Raw genomic sequence first — 15,529 nt, 5'->3', positions numbered from 1 at the left:
TGCCAAAGTGTGGGGTAAAGAACTGGTTTAATATAAAGGCAGGCAGCCAGCCAGGACTGCTCATCAGCCTCAGCCAGTTCCCCCATAAACTCCGGCTTTGCTTATACTCAGCACATAGTCCTACTGCCTTCAGTAAGCGACCTGCGGAGTAAGGTCTATGAGTGAGTGAGTGCGGGCTGTGGGATTGTGCCCCAGACACATCTACTGGGCTCAGACTTACAGCGGGACTCTCTGCAAGATAGTCTGTTATGCTGAAAGCCAGCAGAAGGGATGAGTGGAACACCCTGCAAACCTGCTCATTCTGCCCACTTCTGTGTCCGCTCCTGGGAGATGGGACCCTTCAGCCACATACCCCGGGGGTCTGATCCCCAGTGCTAGCCAGGCCCTTGGCAGTGTGAGCTTCCCACAGGACTGCCCTGTCAGTGCCAGCTGGGACGCCAGCCACGGGAGCTCTGGGATACCCACAGGGCTCTTCCTCCGCCCCACGGCCTGTCCACTGGAGTTCACACTCAGCGCTGTGCAGCGCTTGTCGCTCCAAACAGCGAGCACGCAGCCTGTGCACGTTCCCCATGCCCCCTGTTCCCAGAGGGAGCTTTCTCAGGGCATGCAGGCTTAGAGATGAGCTCAAACCGCACAGTGTTATCAGCCACTTTCAGGCCTAGTCCGTTCCTTACCCTGAGCAAACACTGCGCTCTGCAGACTGAGATCTGGTTACTGCCACAGGGAGGGGAGAGGGCAGGCTCCATTTCCAGTGGGGATGCAGAGGTCCTAGGAACCACTCTGCTTTGCTGGGTCGATTTGCTCAGGATTTGTCCCAGCAGAGCCGAGCTCTCCAGTGGGAACCACAAACGTTCCCAGTCTCTGGCTGATAAGAGTAAGTGGCAGGTTTATGAACAGTGATAAGCAAAGGGGGTGGAAGGCTCCAGGTAATGGAGAACTCTGACCTTGCTGGTGACAAGGGCGTGGGCTGAGATTTGCCAGCTCTTTTAAACCCGGATATGGTGCCCATCACTGGTCTTGCTTGGAACATGTCATGGGGGGCGTGGCTAGAAAGCCACCGTGGGTGTAGGGTTGGCACATTTAAAAGCTTTCCCTGCGGGGGGGATCCTTGTGTTATACTCTTACTGCTCAGGCCCCATGTCAGGAGGAGACAACAGCCGAGATGAAGAGGATCTTTGCAGTGAAGGAGCCAGACTCAGGAGACGTAGGTTCAATTCCCGGCTCCACCACACACTCCCTGCATGCCCTTGGGCAAGTCACTTAGGCGCAAATCCTCAGAGGTATTTAGGTGCCTAACTTCCACTGAAATCCAGAGGAGTTAGGCGCCTAAATGCCTTTGAGGATCTGGGCCTCAGTTTCCCAGCTGTAAAATGGGGATATTATCACTGCCCTCTCTTGCAGGCGTGTTGGATACCTTATATGATTGTCAGGCACTTTGACCCGAGGGGTAATGGTAGCCAGATATTCCCCTAAATGGATAGATAGGACACTACAGGATGGAAAGACAGAAACCGTCATCACTGCAGGATAGATACTTAGTGTCACACAGGGCCCCAAAACGCTTTTCCAGCAAACTCACTAGCTTGTAAGTGTACAGTGCGATATAAAGCGGGGGCAAGTGGGATCAGCAGAAGCGGTGAGCAGGTCTACAGAGCCAATGGCACTGCAGAGTAGGGAGTGCCTAGGGATGGGGGGCCTCTGCAGGACGTAGTCTTCACCGAGGGTCCCACTTCAGGGATCTGTTTGAAAGAGACCACTGCCAAGAGAACTGTTCGGCCCCAGCTCCCCGCAACCCTGCCAGCTGCGCCCTGCTTGCTCGGGGAGGTGAAAGATGGCAAGGCACTTGGCCAACTGCCACCTTCTCCAGCCCCTGGGCCGAGGAGGAAAATGAGGTAACGATGCTGGAGTTCAGCACCTGTCCTTGTGTCAAAGAAAGGAGCAGGGCTTCGGTGCGAGTTCCCTGTGTTAAATTACAAATATGGCCCTGGCGTGGGTTCTGCCATGTGTCTTGACCTGCCTTCTCAGCAGAAATGGCCCTAGGAGGCCTGCCCATCACCAGGGGCAGAGAGAAGGGAAATGGGGGCCAGCTGGGATATCTGTGACCAGGTCAGGGCAGACCAGACCAACATGGCCCAAACAGAGCTCTCGATCTTCCCCCACCCCTTTCCCCAACACTTATTTGAATCTCAATGGTCTCGTGGTCGCCTTGTGCTCCCTGTCTGTCTGTTGTACCCACTGGTTGTCTCTTGTTATATACCCAGGCTGTAAGGTCCTTGGGGCCAGGGCTGTCTTTCGTTTGGGGTGCAGAACGCGCCCAGCGAGGTGGAACCCTGACTGGGGTCTCCACGATATGCACCAAGATCTGGGGTGAGCTCCTCAGAACGTTGGAGGATGTGGGTCAGAGGGGCTAGTTTGGCTCATCCTGGAGATGGGGCCCAGCTCAGCTCTGACTCCAGATCCAGTTCAGGGATGCCTGTCTAGATTAAGTCTGCTCTGGTTCCCAGAACAGAGTTATTGACAAGAGGCTGGCTATAGTTCAACAGAGCCCCTAGTGTGAAACCCAGGGTCTAATTCCCTGCAGCGTGTGGGATCAGGGGTATATGCAGCAGGCACATTCTCCTCTCAGGCCCCCATCACCTCCGGCCTACTGCAGTTTTCTAACCTGTTGGACTTTCACGGGGCCCTCTTCCCAGTCCCAGCAATAAGAGCCATTGGACAATCACCCCTCATAACACCACTTACAGACGCCCTTGGGCTTGCATCCCCTTACCGAGACACAACAGAACCATGCCTCCTTTAGCCTCCCAACCGGGCCCCCTGAGTCTGGGCGAGGCGGAGCCCAGGAGCAGGAGCCCCGAGGCCTGAGATCTTGGAGGCTGAAGGGACTAACCAGGAGGCCAGCATCAAGGTAAAGTGCCCCAGTCACTCTCCCCAGCCTCATGTTCACCAGCTCTTGGTGGCCCAGCAGCCATTTGAACTGCTTTTGTGACTCATGATGAGGACCCAGCAGGCAGTGCTGGGAGCTGTCACACCAGAAAAGCCCGATCGGCCAATCAGAACATGGCTGCGAGCCATCACTGTGTGCAGCCATACTCTCGGCCACACCTCCTCCTAGTTCTGCGGTGTGTAAGTGCAATGGAACACACCCCTGTATTCACACCCCGCACACTAGTGGAATAATCTTTGTGCAAAATATGCCTTGTGAGGCCTCATTGGAAAACGAGTAACTCACTGGCCAGCAATGTCATAGTAAAATGTACGCAGCAACATTTACATGGAAAGTTATGAACAGAAGCTAAAATAATGACTGAAGTGTGTTTACTAGACAAGTCTGGAGCAGAGTACCTATTTCTCAAAGACAAAGGACAAATTGACGCCTGGCCAGGGGTTGAAGCTGATGGGCAATCACCTATCAAGTGACCATTCTTTGGCCAGGAAGGAACAGATCTGCAGCTTAGCAAACAATTTAGCAAACCTCTCCCCCCACAAGACTCCATGTCTCCTTGCTTGCTCTCCGCTGGAAAGAACTTTACCGAGGGGTCACTCTCAGGGAAATGCATTTCAAAGGGCGACTGAACTAAACACCCCAAGTTCTCTCTCCCTGGCCATTTCTCTCTTTTCCACCAAAGAAGACGGCCTGTGGATTCTGACTGCAGATCCTGACCTGAAACTTGGTCAGCAATGATACTGGCAACCTGCGGTAAGACCTTCACCTTCAACCAAGTCTAGTTTGTTAAGTTTAGAAAGCGTTGCATCGTTATTTTCCTTGTAACCATTTCTAACGTTAATGTCCTACGATTTATTCTCACTCTAAACCTCTCTCTTTGTAGGAAATAAACATTTTTTGTTCTATAATCAAAATTAATCCAGTGTTGTGAACTGTGTGGGTAACTCTATTTAAGGTCTCAAGTTACTGTATATTGTTCCCTTACATAGACAATGGACCTTTGTTATCTGAACTGTCCAGGAAAGGGCTGGACAGTGCAGTACAGAACACACATTTCTGGGGGAGAATCCAGGACTGGGAGTATGTTGGGGTCACCCTGCATGTGGTAACCAAGGCTGGTGAAAGCCACAGTGTGGCTGGCAGGTTTCAGCTGCACACAGGTGCTCAGGGCATGACTTGAATGCTGGCAGGCTGCTTGTAAGCGGCCCCCAGGGGAGCTACCACAGCAAGGCATTGGGAGGCACCCCAGGATATGGGAGGGGTGACACAGCCTCTTACTGGTCTGGATTGCACCCCAGAATGTGATAGTAACTTACACCCACTCAGACTCCCACTCATCCATGTGTAACCCCTTCTGCGCTCCTTCATCTGGCTCCACATCTAGCTCTCCCCCGGAACTGGCCCCCAAAGCCAGAGGAACAGCTGATCCAGGGATGTGAGGGCTGGCTCAAAGAGTACGACAGCCCCAGCATGGCAAATGCCTTGGCAACGTCTCTGGCTGAGGCCCTTCTCATGCCTGCTACCTCCGAGCACAGAGGTTCCCATCAGCTGGAGAAAGCGGGGAAAGAGAGAGAGCGACTGTTTGGGACTGGCAAGCCTGGCAGTGCTTCCCAGCTGCAGATCCCAGCTCATGCGGTGTCCGTTTCTTTCATCAACACCAGCAGAGTTAGGAGAAGAGACATCTGACAGGGCAGCCTTGAACACACAGGACAATGCTGTGCCCTGGATGCTCATGCTCAGCTCTCATTGACCTCAAGCAGTGTTGGGCAGAGTACAACCGGAGAGATAAGAAAGAGAAAAGTCCTACCTTCCTTTGTCTTCTCTCGGCCGTGCATCTCCTCGCTCATAGAAAAGACCCTGGGAGAACCTGCCGGGCCCATGTAAGGGGTTTCCCTTGAGCAGGAACTGGGAGCAGGAGCCCCGAGGCCTGAGACCTCGGAGCTGGAGAAGGAGTTGACTCTTTCAGCCACGGATCTGACATGTTCCCTTGGGTTGGGTGCTGCTGGGCCCCCAAGAAAGGAGGGTTGAGAAGTCACTTGCATTATCTGAGGCCGAGACATGAGCCTGAAAGGAGCAGCTTGAGCAGGAGACAGAGACGGTGGCCAAGGGCTCTCATTGACCTGGGCACCTGGGCACTTCCCTGGAGAGGGCACTGCAGAGACACCACTCACAGCGGCTGCGACTGCATCCTCCTTGGCCCTACCCGGGGGCTGCCGGGACAGGCTGGGGCTGGTGCTGAGGCTGAGCTGGAGCTGCGTCCTTGGCAGCAGTCTGGACACAGAGTCAGCACTCGGCGCTGGATCAGAGCCATCCAGAGGCTTCCCCATCAAACCATCCAGGCTGATGGGGAATTTCTGCAGCTTCGGTGGCCGCCTGGAGGGTGGAGGAGCGGGGCTCAGACTGGGCCGCTGGGCTGCATCGGAGAGTGGGGAGGAGGAAGAAGAGGAGGAAGAGGAAGAGAAGGAAGGCTCCCTACTAATGGGTGTGCTGCTCTTCCCTCGGAGCAAGGCACAGTTCTGGCTGTTGCTGCTCCAGGCTCCAGCAGAGTGAAAAGCCAGGGCAGGAGTGAGTGGGATGGGGGAGCCCTGATCTTCGGCAATGTGCAGGTCCAGAGAGGGCAGCGAGCCATGGTTCACTCCGGCCTTGGACACCAGCTGGACGGGCTGTTCCGCCTCGGAATGGAAGACATTACTGTGGGAAGAGAATTTCTTCAGTGCCGGGCTGGTGACCGGGGCGGCCTTGAGCCCCCGAGGCTCCGGCTGCCGGGCAGCGCTCTGGGGTGTGCTGGGGGGTGGCGGGCACTCCAAGCTGGAGGAGGAGCTGTGGAGGCTTTCGCTGCCTGGGCCCAAGGAGGAGGAGAAGCCGTTGGGATCGAGCCTGGCTTGGAAAGAGGCGACACGGGTCAGGCTGGAGCTCACGGCGCCGTTGGCCCTGGCCAGGTGGATGGTTCCTCTGTTGAAGGAGAAGCTGGTGCTAATCCTGGTCTTCAGCACAGGGCTTTGGGCTGGGCTGGGGCTCGAGCTGAGGCTGATGCGGGATTGATAGGTGGGAGGTGTGAGGCTGGCCAGCTGCCCACTCTCCCTATTGCCCGCAGCTAGGCTGTCTGCAGGCGTGCTGGGGCTGAACGGACAGGAAGGAGGAACAGCTGGAGCCTCTTCAGCATCCTCCATATCAAACGACCTCTTCAGCGCTGCAGGGAGAGAGGAGAGGGGTGGGAGAGTTAGAGCAGGACCCCCCAGCCCATACACACCAGGGCGCACACCGCACCATGCAAACCCAGCACGTGGCTCCCACGGGAACCTTCCTCACAGGCCGACTCCTGCCCCCAACGGTGGCCATGCAGCCTCCTCCCGTTCAGTCCCACCTGCCCTTCTAGCAGGGTCTAGAGTTGTGCAATGAAATCAAAGCAAAAGGCCCACACGACTCCCCTTGGGCTCAAACCCTCCCCTGAACTTTGGGGCCCTTGGGGATCAGGTCTGGGACCATCTCTGCGTCCCAACAAGAGCTGGAAGCACAGGAAACTCGCCCGCCGTACAAGCTGGGGCTGCATTCACACAAACAGCCTCTGGGTTTTGGAGAAGCCTTGGATCAGCTTTGGGCAGAGCCAGACCCAAGTTTATGGTCTGGTCCCCATCTGGCTCTGAGCTGGCACCAGGGGAAATATGGTAGATTTGAAGCCCAGATCCAAAGTGGAACTCCGAGGGTATGAAACCCACCTGGACCCAAATGGGGAAAGATTGGCACGACCCCCGGTCTGAGAAATCAACCCAGCACTGCTCCCCACAGCATCCGTGCTAGCTACATGGTGCATTCCGCTGCGTTGCCTTTCAAATCCTCTGCCCAGCAAGCCCCCCCATGAGGCAGAGCACAGCCAAAGCGCTCCCCAGCTCTGAACTTAGTGGGGTGGAGGGGCTAGGCCTGGGCTGGGGAGGCAGACGATCGGCCGGGCTCCCTCTTTGCAGCCTGCATGGAACAGAGGGTTTTGTTAGCTGTTCCCCAATGGGAAACTGGAGCCGTGCTCTTGGCTCCCTTCCTGAGGCCTATAATCTCTCACATCTCTCTCTTTGCTGGATTGTACCAGTGTCATGAGCTCCAAACATGCCCCTCGGGAGCAGCACGCTAACTGCTTCTTCGCCTCCAACCAGCACATGTAAAGGATCCTGCCTGGGGCACCCTGGGTAATCAGATCTGCTCCCTGCGCCGCCCCTGCACCCCCCTTTGCTTCAACAGGCTACGTCTGGGCTACGGCATGGAGAATGCAGGGCATTGCAAACCCTAACAGAGTCACCCAGCTCAAATCAAATATTGCAAAGGGAGTTCAGGGCTGAATTCGCCACGAGTTCCACAGCTGCTGGCACATTCCCTACAGCACCCCCTGCTGGCAGAGCCTGGGACTGGAGTAGAGGGGAGCTCCCCTACAGCCAGCGCTCCTACCCCATTCCTTACAACACCCCCTGCTGGCAGAGCCTGGAACTGGGGTAGAGGGGAGCTCCCCTACAGCCAGCGCTCCTACCCCATTCCCTACAGCACCCCCTGCTGGCAGAGCCTGGGACTGGAGTAGAGGGGAGCTCCCCTACAGCCAGCTCTCCTACCCCATTCCTTACAACACCCCCTGCTGGCAGAGCCTGAGACTGGAGTAGAGGGGAGCTCTCCTACAGCCAGCGCTCCTACCCCATTCCCTACAGCATCCCCTGCTGGCAGAGCCTGGGACTGGAGTAGAGGGGAGCTCCCCTACAGCCAGCGCTCCTACCCCATTCCTTACAGCACCCCCTGCTGGCAGAGCCTGGGACTGGAGTAGAGGGGAGCTCCCCTACAGCCAGCTCTCCTACCCCATTCCCTACAGCACCCCCTGCTGGCAGAGCCTGGGACTGGAGTAGAGGGGAGCTCCCCTACAGCCAGCTCTCCTACCCCATTCCCTACAGCACCCCCTGCTGGCAGAGCCTGGGACTGGAGTAGAGGAGAGCTCTCCTACAGCCAGAGCTCCTACCCCATTCCTTACAGCACCTCCTGCTGGCACAGCCTGGGACTGGAGTAGAGGGGAGTTCCCCTACAGCCAGCGCTCCTACCCCATTCCCTACAGCACCCCCTGCTGGCAGAGCCTGGGACCGGGGTAGAGGGGAGCTCCCCTACAGCCAGAGCTCCTACCCCATTCCTTACAGCACCCCCTGCTGGCAGAGCCTGGGACTGGAGTAGAGGGGAGCTCCCCTACAGCCAGCCCTCCTACCCCATTCCCTACAGCACCCCCTGCTGGCAGAGCCTGGGACTGGGGTAGAGGGGATCTCCCCTACAGCCAGCGCTCCTACCCCATTCCTTACAGCACCCCCTGCTGGCAGAGCCTGGGACTGGAGTAGAGGGGAGCTCTCCTACAGCCAGCGCTCCTACCCCATTCCTTACAGCACCCCCTGCTGGCAGAGCCTGGGACTGGGGTAGAGGGGAGCTCCCCTACAGCCAGCGCTCCTACCCCATTCCTTACAGCACTCCCTGCTGACAGAGCCTGGGACTGGAGTAGAGGGGAGCTCCCCTACAGCCAGCGCTCCTACCCCATTCCTTACAGCACCCCCTGCTGGCAGAGCCTGGGACTGGGGTAGAGGGGATCTCCCCTACAGCCAGCGCTCCTACCCCATTCCTTACAGCACCCCCTGCTGGCAGAGCCTGGGACTGGGGTAGAGGGGAGCTCCCCTACAGCCAGCGCTCCTACCCCATTCCCTACAGCACCCCCTGCTGGCAGAGCCTGGGACTGGGGTAGAGGGGAGTTCCCCTAGAGCCAGCGCTCCTACCCCATTCCTTACAGCACCCCCTGCTGGCAGAGCCTGGGACTGGAACCCCAGACAAGCTGAGGGCAGAGTCCTGTAGTGAGCCAGCCATCAGTCACCACCACTGACAGCTTGTGAAATGAGATGGCCTCACTGCTGGGCTGTGTGAAGTCCTAGCAAAAGGAGGAGCTGGTGGGGGATGTGCTGCAGCTGTTTGAGGCAGGGGGCAGCGATTGCTCTGCCTAACTAACGGCTGAAGAGGACAAAGCTACCCACAGAGCAAAATTAGCCCCTCAGAGTGTGGCAGGGCATCTTCCACAGGGGCTGGGGGGAATGCAGCTAGAACTCTCTCCGCTGGCAGGTACTTCCAACAGATGTAAAAATGTGAAGGAGATGGGTTGGAGTGAGAAAGCCACAATGTTCCGAAGTGCGCATGTTTGGGTGGCGGGGGGGTTTGGTCTGGTTCCCTCTCGAAGAAGAGCACACGTAAGTCAACAAATACACGGACCACACAGTCACAATGGGCCAGATTCTCTCCCTTCTTTGGCCAGCCCCAGTGAATTCCCACCCGGCAGGAATATAGTCCATTGCACGTGCTTTATTCCAGTTCAGTCATGGGGAATGTTTTCAGAAGAAGCATTTGACAAGAGGGGGGGAGAGCACGGCTGGTTTGAACACTGCTGTGTAGAATACTGTTCATAGCTCTATTACAGAAACATGCAGCTGCCCCAATCAGAATCCGCTCCCATTGGTCCAGGTGCTGTTACAATCACACAGAAAGACCCAGATAAGCAAGACCCTCTGTATTCTCCAACTCCACAGCAGCACAGACTTCTTCCCTTCCCCCACATCTAAACTTTCATTTAAAAAAATGTTTCCAAGCCTCATGGACATGAAGACAAACTTGAAAAGATGACCCGAATATAACTAATGCAGGGATGTCTGCTTGAGTCTGCAGAGAGCCTGAAACAATAGCTTCGAGAGATGTTGACTGCCCCATTTGTATTACTGGGTCGTTAACTCTGAAACCTAAAGATGACAGCGCAGGGTCAATGTCTTAAACGACTTTGCAGATCATTCCAGCAGAAATCTTATTGTTTGTATTACAATGTCACTGCAGTGGGGACCCATTTGTGCTAGGCACTCTACAAATACATAGTAAGAGACAATCCTTGCCCCAAAGAGCTTGCCATTAATTTAAGAGGAGATACAACAAGCAGGTGTAACAAACTGCTAGATACGAAGATGGCTTCTCAGCAAAGTCCAGGAAAGAGGTGTGGGTGGCATATGTACACAACTGACCTCAGCTCTATGCCCAGCTACCACAGAGGAGAACCACAACTACCACTTCCTTAGTGATGGCCCGGAGCATTTTCTCATGATTTGCACTGCCCATGGGAAGAGACACCCTGCTTGGTTTCCTACTCTGCTTGATGCCCAGGAAGGTGAGCTGTTCTGACCTAATGGACAGAGATCTATATCCACACGGGGACTGTGCTTGCTCATGTCCCTAAAAGCAGCGTGGTCTGGGAACAACTCAGCAGATGTGGCTAAGATGCCCTGCTCCACCCAGGAGCTATTGGACTGTAACTGACATGAGGGCCACTAAAGGCAGGGGCTTACTATTTCCTCTTGGAGTAGAGTGGAAGTAGGGCATTGAGGGTGCATCATGGCAGAGGACACTGGCTAGGACAGCTGATGGAGGAGATGCTGGAGGCTGTTATGTGAAGAGCAAAGTCAGGAGACATTGCAACCAGAACTGGGCGAAATATTTCCAGAGACAGCGAATTTTGACAAAAAGGGGCATTTCAAAGAATGCAGACTGTTTCGTGAAAACATTTAGCTTTCTTTGCAATTCTCTTTTTCCGCAACAGCAAGAAAAATGGAAACCCCCCACTTGCTCTCACACACTTGCAAAATGTAGTTTGTTTTGATTTTTAAAATGTCGACATTTTCCTGTCAACAGGATTAGATCGGAAACACTCAAATTGTTATTGCATGGACAGTGTCCAACTCTTGCCCTTTCATTCTGGTTTGGAATGAAACCAATCGCAAAGATTTCTTTTTTGTGAAATTAACATTCTGCTCTCCAGCCAATTCCAATTGTAACTTACAACTTTTGTATTCTGAAAAAAAACGCTATTTGATGTCTATATCTGGTCATCTGTGTTGTTTTTAGACAGTAACTTTTTTGAGGCAGGGACCGTCTTCTGCTGTGTGTTTGGACAGTGCCTAGCACAAAGGCGGTGTGATCCTAGCTGAGCGCATTAGGTGCTCGTGAATAGAAAGTAATAATAAGAATAATGGACACATGCTTATATTGAGCCTCCAGAGACTGCTCTGCTATTGAGAGAGACAGTTATTATCCTAAAATTAGCTCATTCTTTCACAGGCAAGACATGGATTTACATCCTCTCCGACTACCCAGCGAACCTGCTGTTCATTTTTAATTCTTTGAGTGTTGTGAAAATTGGAGAATCGGTTGGCAGGTAAATCCCTTCCCTCCCCAAAGGACATTCTCCCTCGCTGCCAGAGGGCTAGAGAAAACATCCTGATTGTTTAACAGCTGAAGGCACTGAGATGCTGGAGATTTGGGAGGGCTGGAAGATGTCTGCTAGCGCGTAAACTTCTTGTTAGAATAGCTGCGAGGGGGAGGTTATTTGCAGTCATTGCACGTCATCAGAAAAACAGGGCAGGGGGCTGAATTCCAGTCTCTAGCAGAAGAGGGCGATTCCCTTCAGATCAGAATCAAGGCCCTTCGGGGCACTTGCACAGTAAAGAGTGTGATGATCAGCCCAAGGCACTGGTCACAGGGTTGTCTCTGTCTTGGCAGACAAACTGCTGTGGGCACGCACAGCTGGAACCCCTTCGTAAACACATCTGGTCAGGAAACACATTAGCCAAGCCTCAGCCTCCCACGACGCCAAATGGAGCTGCTCCGAGGGGGCCTCCCCGAGATACAGGCTCATCAGCTCTCCCCCCATCCCCCAACACACACACATGCTCTGCTGAGCACAGATCCATTTGGTGCCCTGATCTCAGCACTCCACAGCATGTTGCTTGCCATTTGCTATTTCCCCATTCCCCCCTCCCGCGCCCCACTTCACACACCTCTGGGGGGTTGAGCTGTTTCTGTGATTAGACCAAAGGGCTCTTTGGCTCTCATTTCTCCCTTCCCACAGATCTGCCAATAGCCCCATTCTCAGCCCTGCAGGGATGAGGGAGCACAGGCAGTGACTGACCCTCGGAAGGGCCCAGACGGCTCTGCTTGCTGGTATTGGTGACTATCCGCATTACTGTGTCAAACCACGTGCTGGGTTTAGCGCTATCTGTGCCCACATGGCAAAGCTCCCACTGACTTAAAAGGTTTCACAGCGCTGGGGCCTGGGCCTCCTTCCTGTGAAGGGCCAAGCTGCAGGAGGCCTGTGCTCAAGCCCAGCGAGGGAAGACTGGGTGGGCGGGTGAGCATGGGGCAGTGCTCCTGGCTCCACATTCTGAACCAGTGTCATTGCTCTGGAGCAGCACTTTCGAGGATTCACTAGAACTGGGTCTTGCGCTCCTCCCAGGCTCTCTCCCGGTGCTCAGCACAAGGCCCAGGCACTGGTATAAGCTGGGCGAGCGTGACCTCCTCCAGCCCTGTAATGGATAATGCAGAGCAGGGAATCACGGGACAGAAGCATGGTGCCATGGGTTACAAAGGAGATCCAACCTCTTCCCCAGCTGGACAGTCTGTGAAGATCTTGGCAAACCATGGACCCATGGGGCTTGGTGAGGTTGTGCCCCAGGATTCCCAGCTGTGCATGGCCCAGTGCTGAGCATAGGGTGACCAGACAGCAAGTGTGAAAGATCAGGGTGGCGGGGGGGGGAGAGGGGAAGGAGCCTATATAAGAAAAAGACCCAAAAATTGGGACTGTCCTTATAAAATCAGGACATTTGGTCACCCTAGCTGGGCAAGAGGGGCAGGTGCACTGCCAGCCCCCATCCTGGCGTCATGCTGTGTACCCACTCGGAGCAAGGGGACAGAGTGCCCTCCCTGAGAACCCTTCAGGTTCAATGCTGCGTGATGGTTCACGCTAGCTGCCAAATAAGGGTCCCAGAGATGCAGACAGGTGTGGGAAAGGGGGTTCACCCTTCACCTCCCCAGCTCCTGACTCTCAGAGGGTCCTAGGAAACCAGAGGAGACTAAACTCAGAAGGATGGAAGCGAGAGGGGTTTCCCCTTGAAACCACCCACGCATGAGAAGCTGCCTGACCAAGGCCACTGCCCTCCCATTCCAGCTAGGGCAGCTGCAGAACTTGTAAGACAGGGGACGGAAGGCTCTTCACACGGGGTGAAATCCTGGCCCCGAGAAAGTCAAGGGGAGTTTTGCTGTTGATTTCAGTGGGGCAGGATTTCACCCATGGTACGTGGAGCAAGCAGTAGCAGGCAGTCTGTGCTCCTGAAACCGACAGCCCAGTTCTGCAGACTCGCACAGCTCAGAGAATCATTTCAATCGGCTTCCAAACCTTCGGTTGTTTCACCTTTTGCCATTCGCCCATGCTCAGGCAACTGCTGCTTTTTTAGAGGGGCTAGTCCGCCTGCATGAGATTTTACACTGAAGTCTCTTCTGCCTACTCTAGTAGGTATCCAGATGCCAAAACTTGGAGTGACATAGGGCAATCTCCTTCCCCTGACAGTGCCATGCCAATGAGTCTCAAGTCTGATCTGGTGGCAACACTTGCAGGCACAGAGAATGCCCACAAGGGTGCCAGGGTGGTTATCACGATGTGGCCACCTTTGGATAAGGAACCAGCCTGAACCACCAGTTCATTTCACATAGGCCCCTGAAATGTAATTCCCCTTACTGCTAACCTGTGCACAGCTGATCAGTGACTTAGGAGATGAACGGCGCCAGCTCATATTAATGCTTATCAGAGTCAGCCAGCCTCCAATAACACATCTCCTCCCGTCCAATGCTGCAAGCCAGCATGTGCTGAACACAGCGGAGCTGCGACGGCTGCCTACATGGCTTCGCCCTCACCCTGCTCCCAGGCACGGTGCTAGAGAAACCCCAACAGACGGGATATCTGGAAGGCAAGCGGTGCTAGAGAAACCCCACAGTATTCTAATCAGCTGTTCCCCAGAAGGGGCTGGGAACACAGTGTTGGTTCATTGAGCACCTCAGTGCTTGAACGCAGACCATAACCCTAGCTTGAAGGACTATGATCTCCTGGGGGAAGACAGAAATTAGACTCATCTCCTCCCCCTCCTTCTGAGTTCCGCTCTGAACCACTAGGACAGCTCTTCCGCCACCAGAGGTCCTCCAAGACCCGGGTGCTGCTCCCTGAGATGGCTGGAGGCTTGGAAATAATGATTATTGTCGGTATAGAAGGGAGATCTGCCTGGGGATGATCATGGCTCTGAAGCGCAGAGGCTCTTGCAGCTGTGTGCTCCGTACATGAACCCTGGTTAGAATACTTGCTCTTTCTGCGGAAGAAGAGGGGAGAGGGACTTTTGGGATCCTAACAGAAGGACCAAACTAAAGCCACCGTCAGGGCAGAGGGAGCATCTATGTCTGATGTTGCTGAGTCAGAAGCGAACAGCATTTCCAGCAGGAAGCCATGCAGAGCCCGGGGAGGGCTATAGTAGAGCAGAGGTGATGCAGATTAGGTCCCAGCACAGCAGATGCTGTCCTGCGATAGAGGGCAGGTGAAGCAGGCAGATCTCTGGGTGCAGAGGGCTCCTGAGTGCTAGGGCGGAGACGATGCAGTCATGTCTTGGGGATGGGCTATAGGGAAGGTGATACACTGGTATTGCAAGGTGGCCGGCCCTGAGGGCATTCAGTATGTCCGAGGGGACGCTGTTGTAGCTTAAGGCTAGAGGAGATGCTCTAAGAGGAGATGACCCAGTTGTGCCTCCGGGTTGGAGGTCCCCACACACGGTGCTGTAGCATAGCAAAGCTCACTCAGCTGGGCCTTGCTGGCGGAGGTTCCTGGTTGCCGTGCTGTCAGAATGAGGTGATCCACCCCGCATTGCAGACCCCAGTTCTCCTCCGCTCTCCGCCCAGCCACACCGGCTGCTGGCTGCCCCTTCACAGGCCCAAATTCCCACCTCTCCGCGCCTTATCTGTTATTTCACAGCCTCTGAGGTGCGCTGTGTTAACAGGGAGGTCAGTGAACTCCCCTGGGCGCTGCTTGGAGGCCGGCCTGGTGTTCCGCTGCACAGTACTACCAAGCTGGGTCTGAGCTCCCCACCTCGGCCTTTTCCTCTATGGCCCGGCTGGGTGCTGCCCCAGGCCCATGGGTGGAGGCAGCAGCGCTACTACCACAGCGGCCCCTGCTGGCCAGCTGCGGTAAGAACAAGGACAGCAGAGACACCCTGCACACCTGCGACAAAGAGGCCCCTCTCCGAGCAGCAGCACTGGGGGAGGGAGAACGTGCTAAACCCATATGGTTAACTCGTGGGTCCACTCTACTTAGGTCATGTCCAATCTTGGCCAGCCCTAAAGAGCCAAGCTGGTGGGGGGTGTACACCAGGAGGAAGTCTTCCAGCAGTGGAGTAGAGATGGGAGCAGGAGGCCTCCCCATGCAGGAGATATGCTCCCCAGCCAGCCCAGAGGTGGGCACCTGACATTAATTCCCTTGTCGTGGTCACTCTTTGCTCTCAGCCCTGGAGAACCTGGTCTGTCAACTTCCGTTAGCTCCACCCAGTGCACAACTGAGGTCAGGGGCCCGCGGACCCAGCTCATTTATTACACGCTCTCTAGCAGGGCAGGGATTTATCAGGGTCAGCAGGTGGATGGCTTGCCCCCTTTTCCAGGCATCCTATGGGATTCTACAGCTTCACAGAC

The 15,529-nt window shown here is 55.2% G+C and overlaps 1 protein-coding gene across 4 annotated transcripts in view; it reads right to left on the bottom strand.

Annotated features, from left to right (window-relative positions):
* Window positions 1-15,529, bottom strand: part of SEPTIN12 (septin 12) — an 84,482-nt gene that overhangs the window by 48,653 nt on the left and 20,300 nt on the right. For all 4 annotated transcript variants that reach the window (XM_007055834.4, XM_043523808.1, XM_043523810.1 and 1 more), the window contains one exon: window positions 4,755-6,137. In XM_007055834.4, the coding sequence (XP_007055896.2) occupies window positions 4,755-6,137 (1,383 nt within the window). The remainder of the gene's footprint in view (window positions 1-4,754; window positions 6,138-15,529) is intronic.

Source organism: Chelonia mydas, chromosome 10 (assembly GCF_015237465.2).
Source record: "Chelonia mydas isolate rCheMyd1 chromosome 10, rCheMyd1.pri.v2, whole genome shotgun sequence".
NCBI lineage: Eukaryota > Metazoa > Chordata > Testudines > Cheloniidae > Chelonia > Chelonia mydas.
This window is presented reverse-complemented; position numbering and strand designations above follow the sequence as displayed.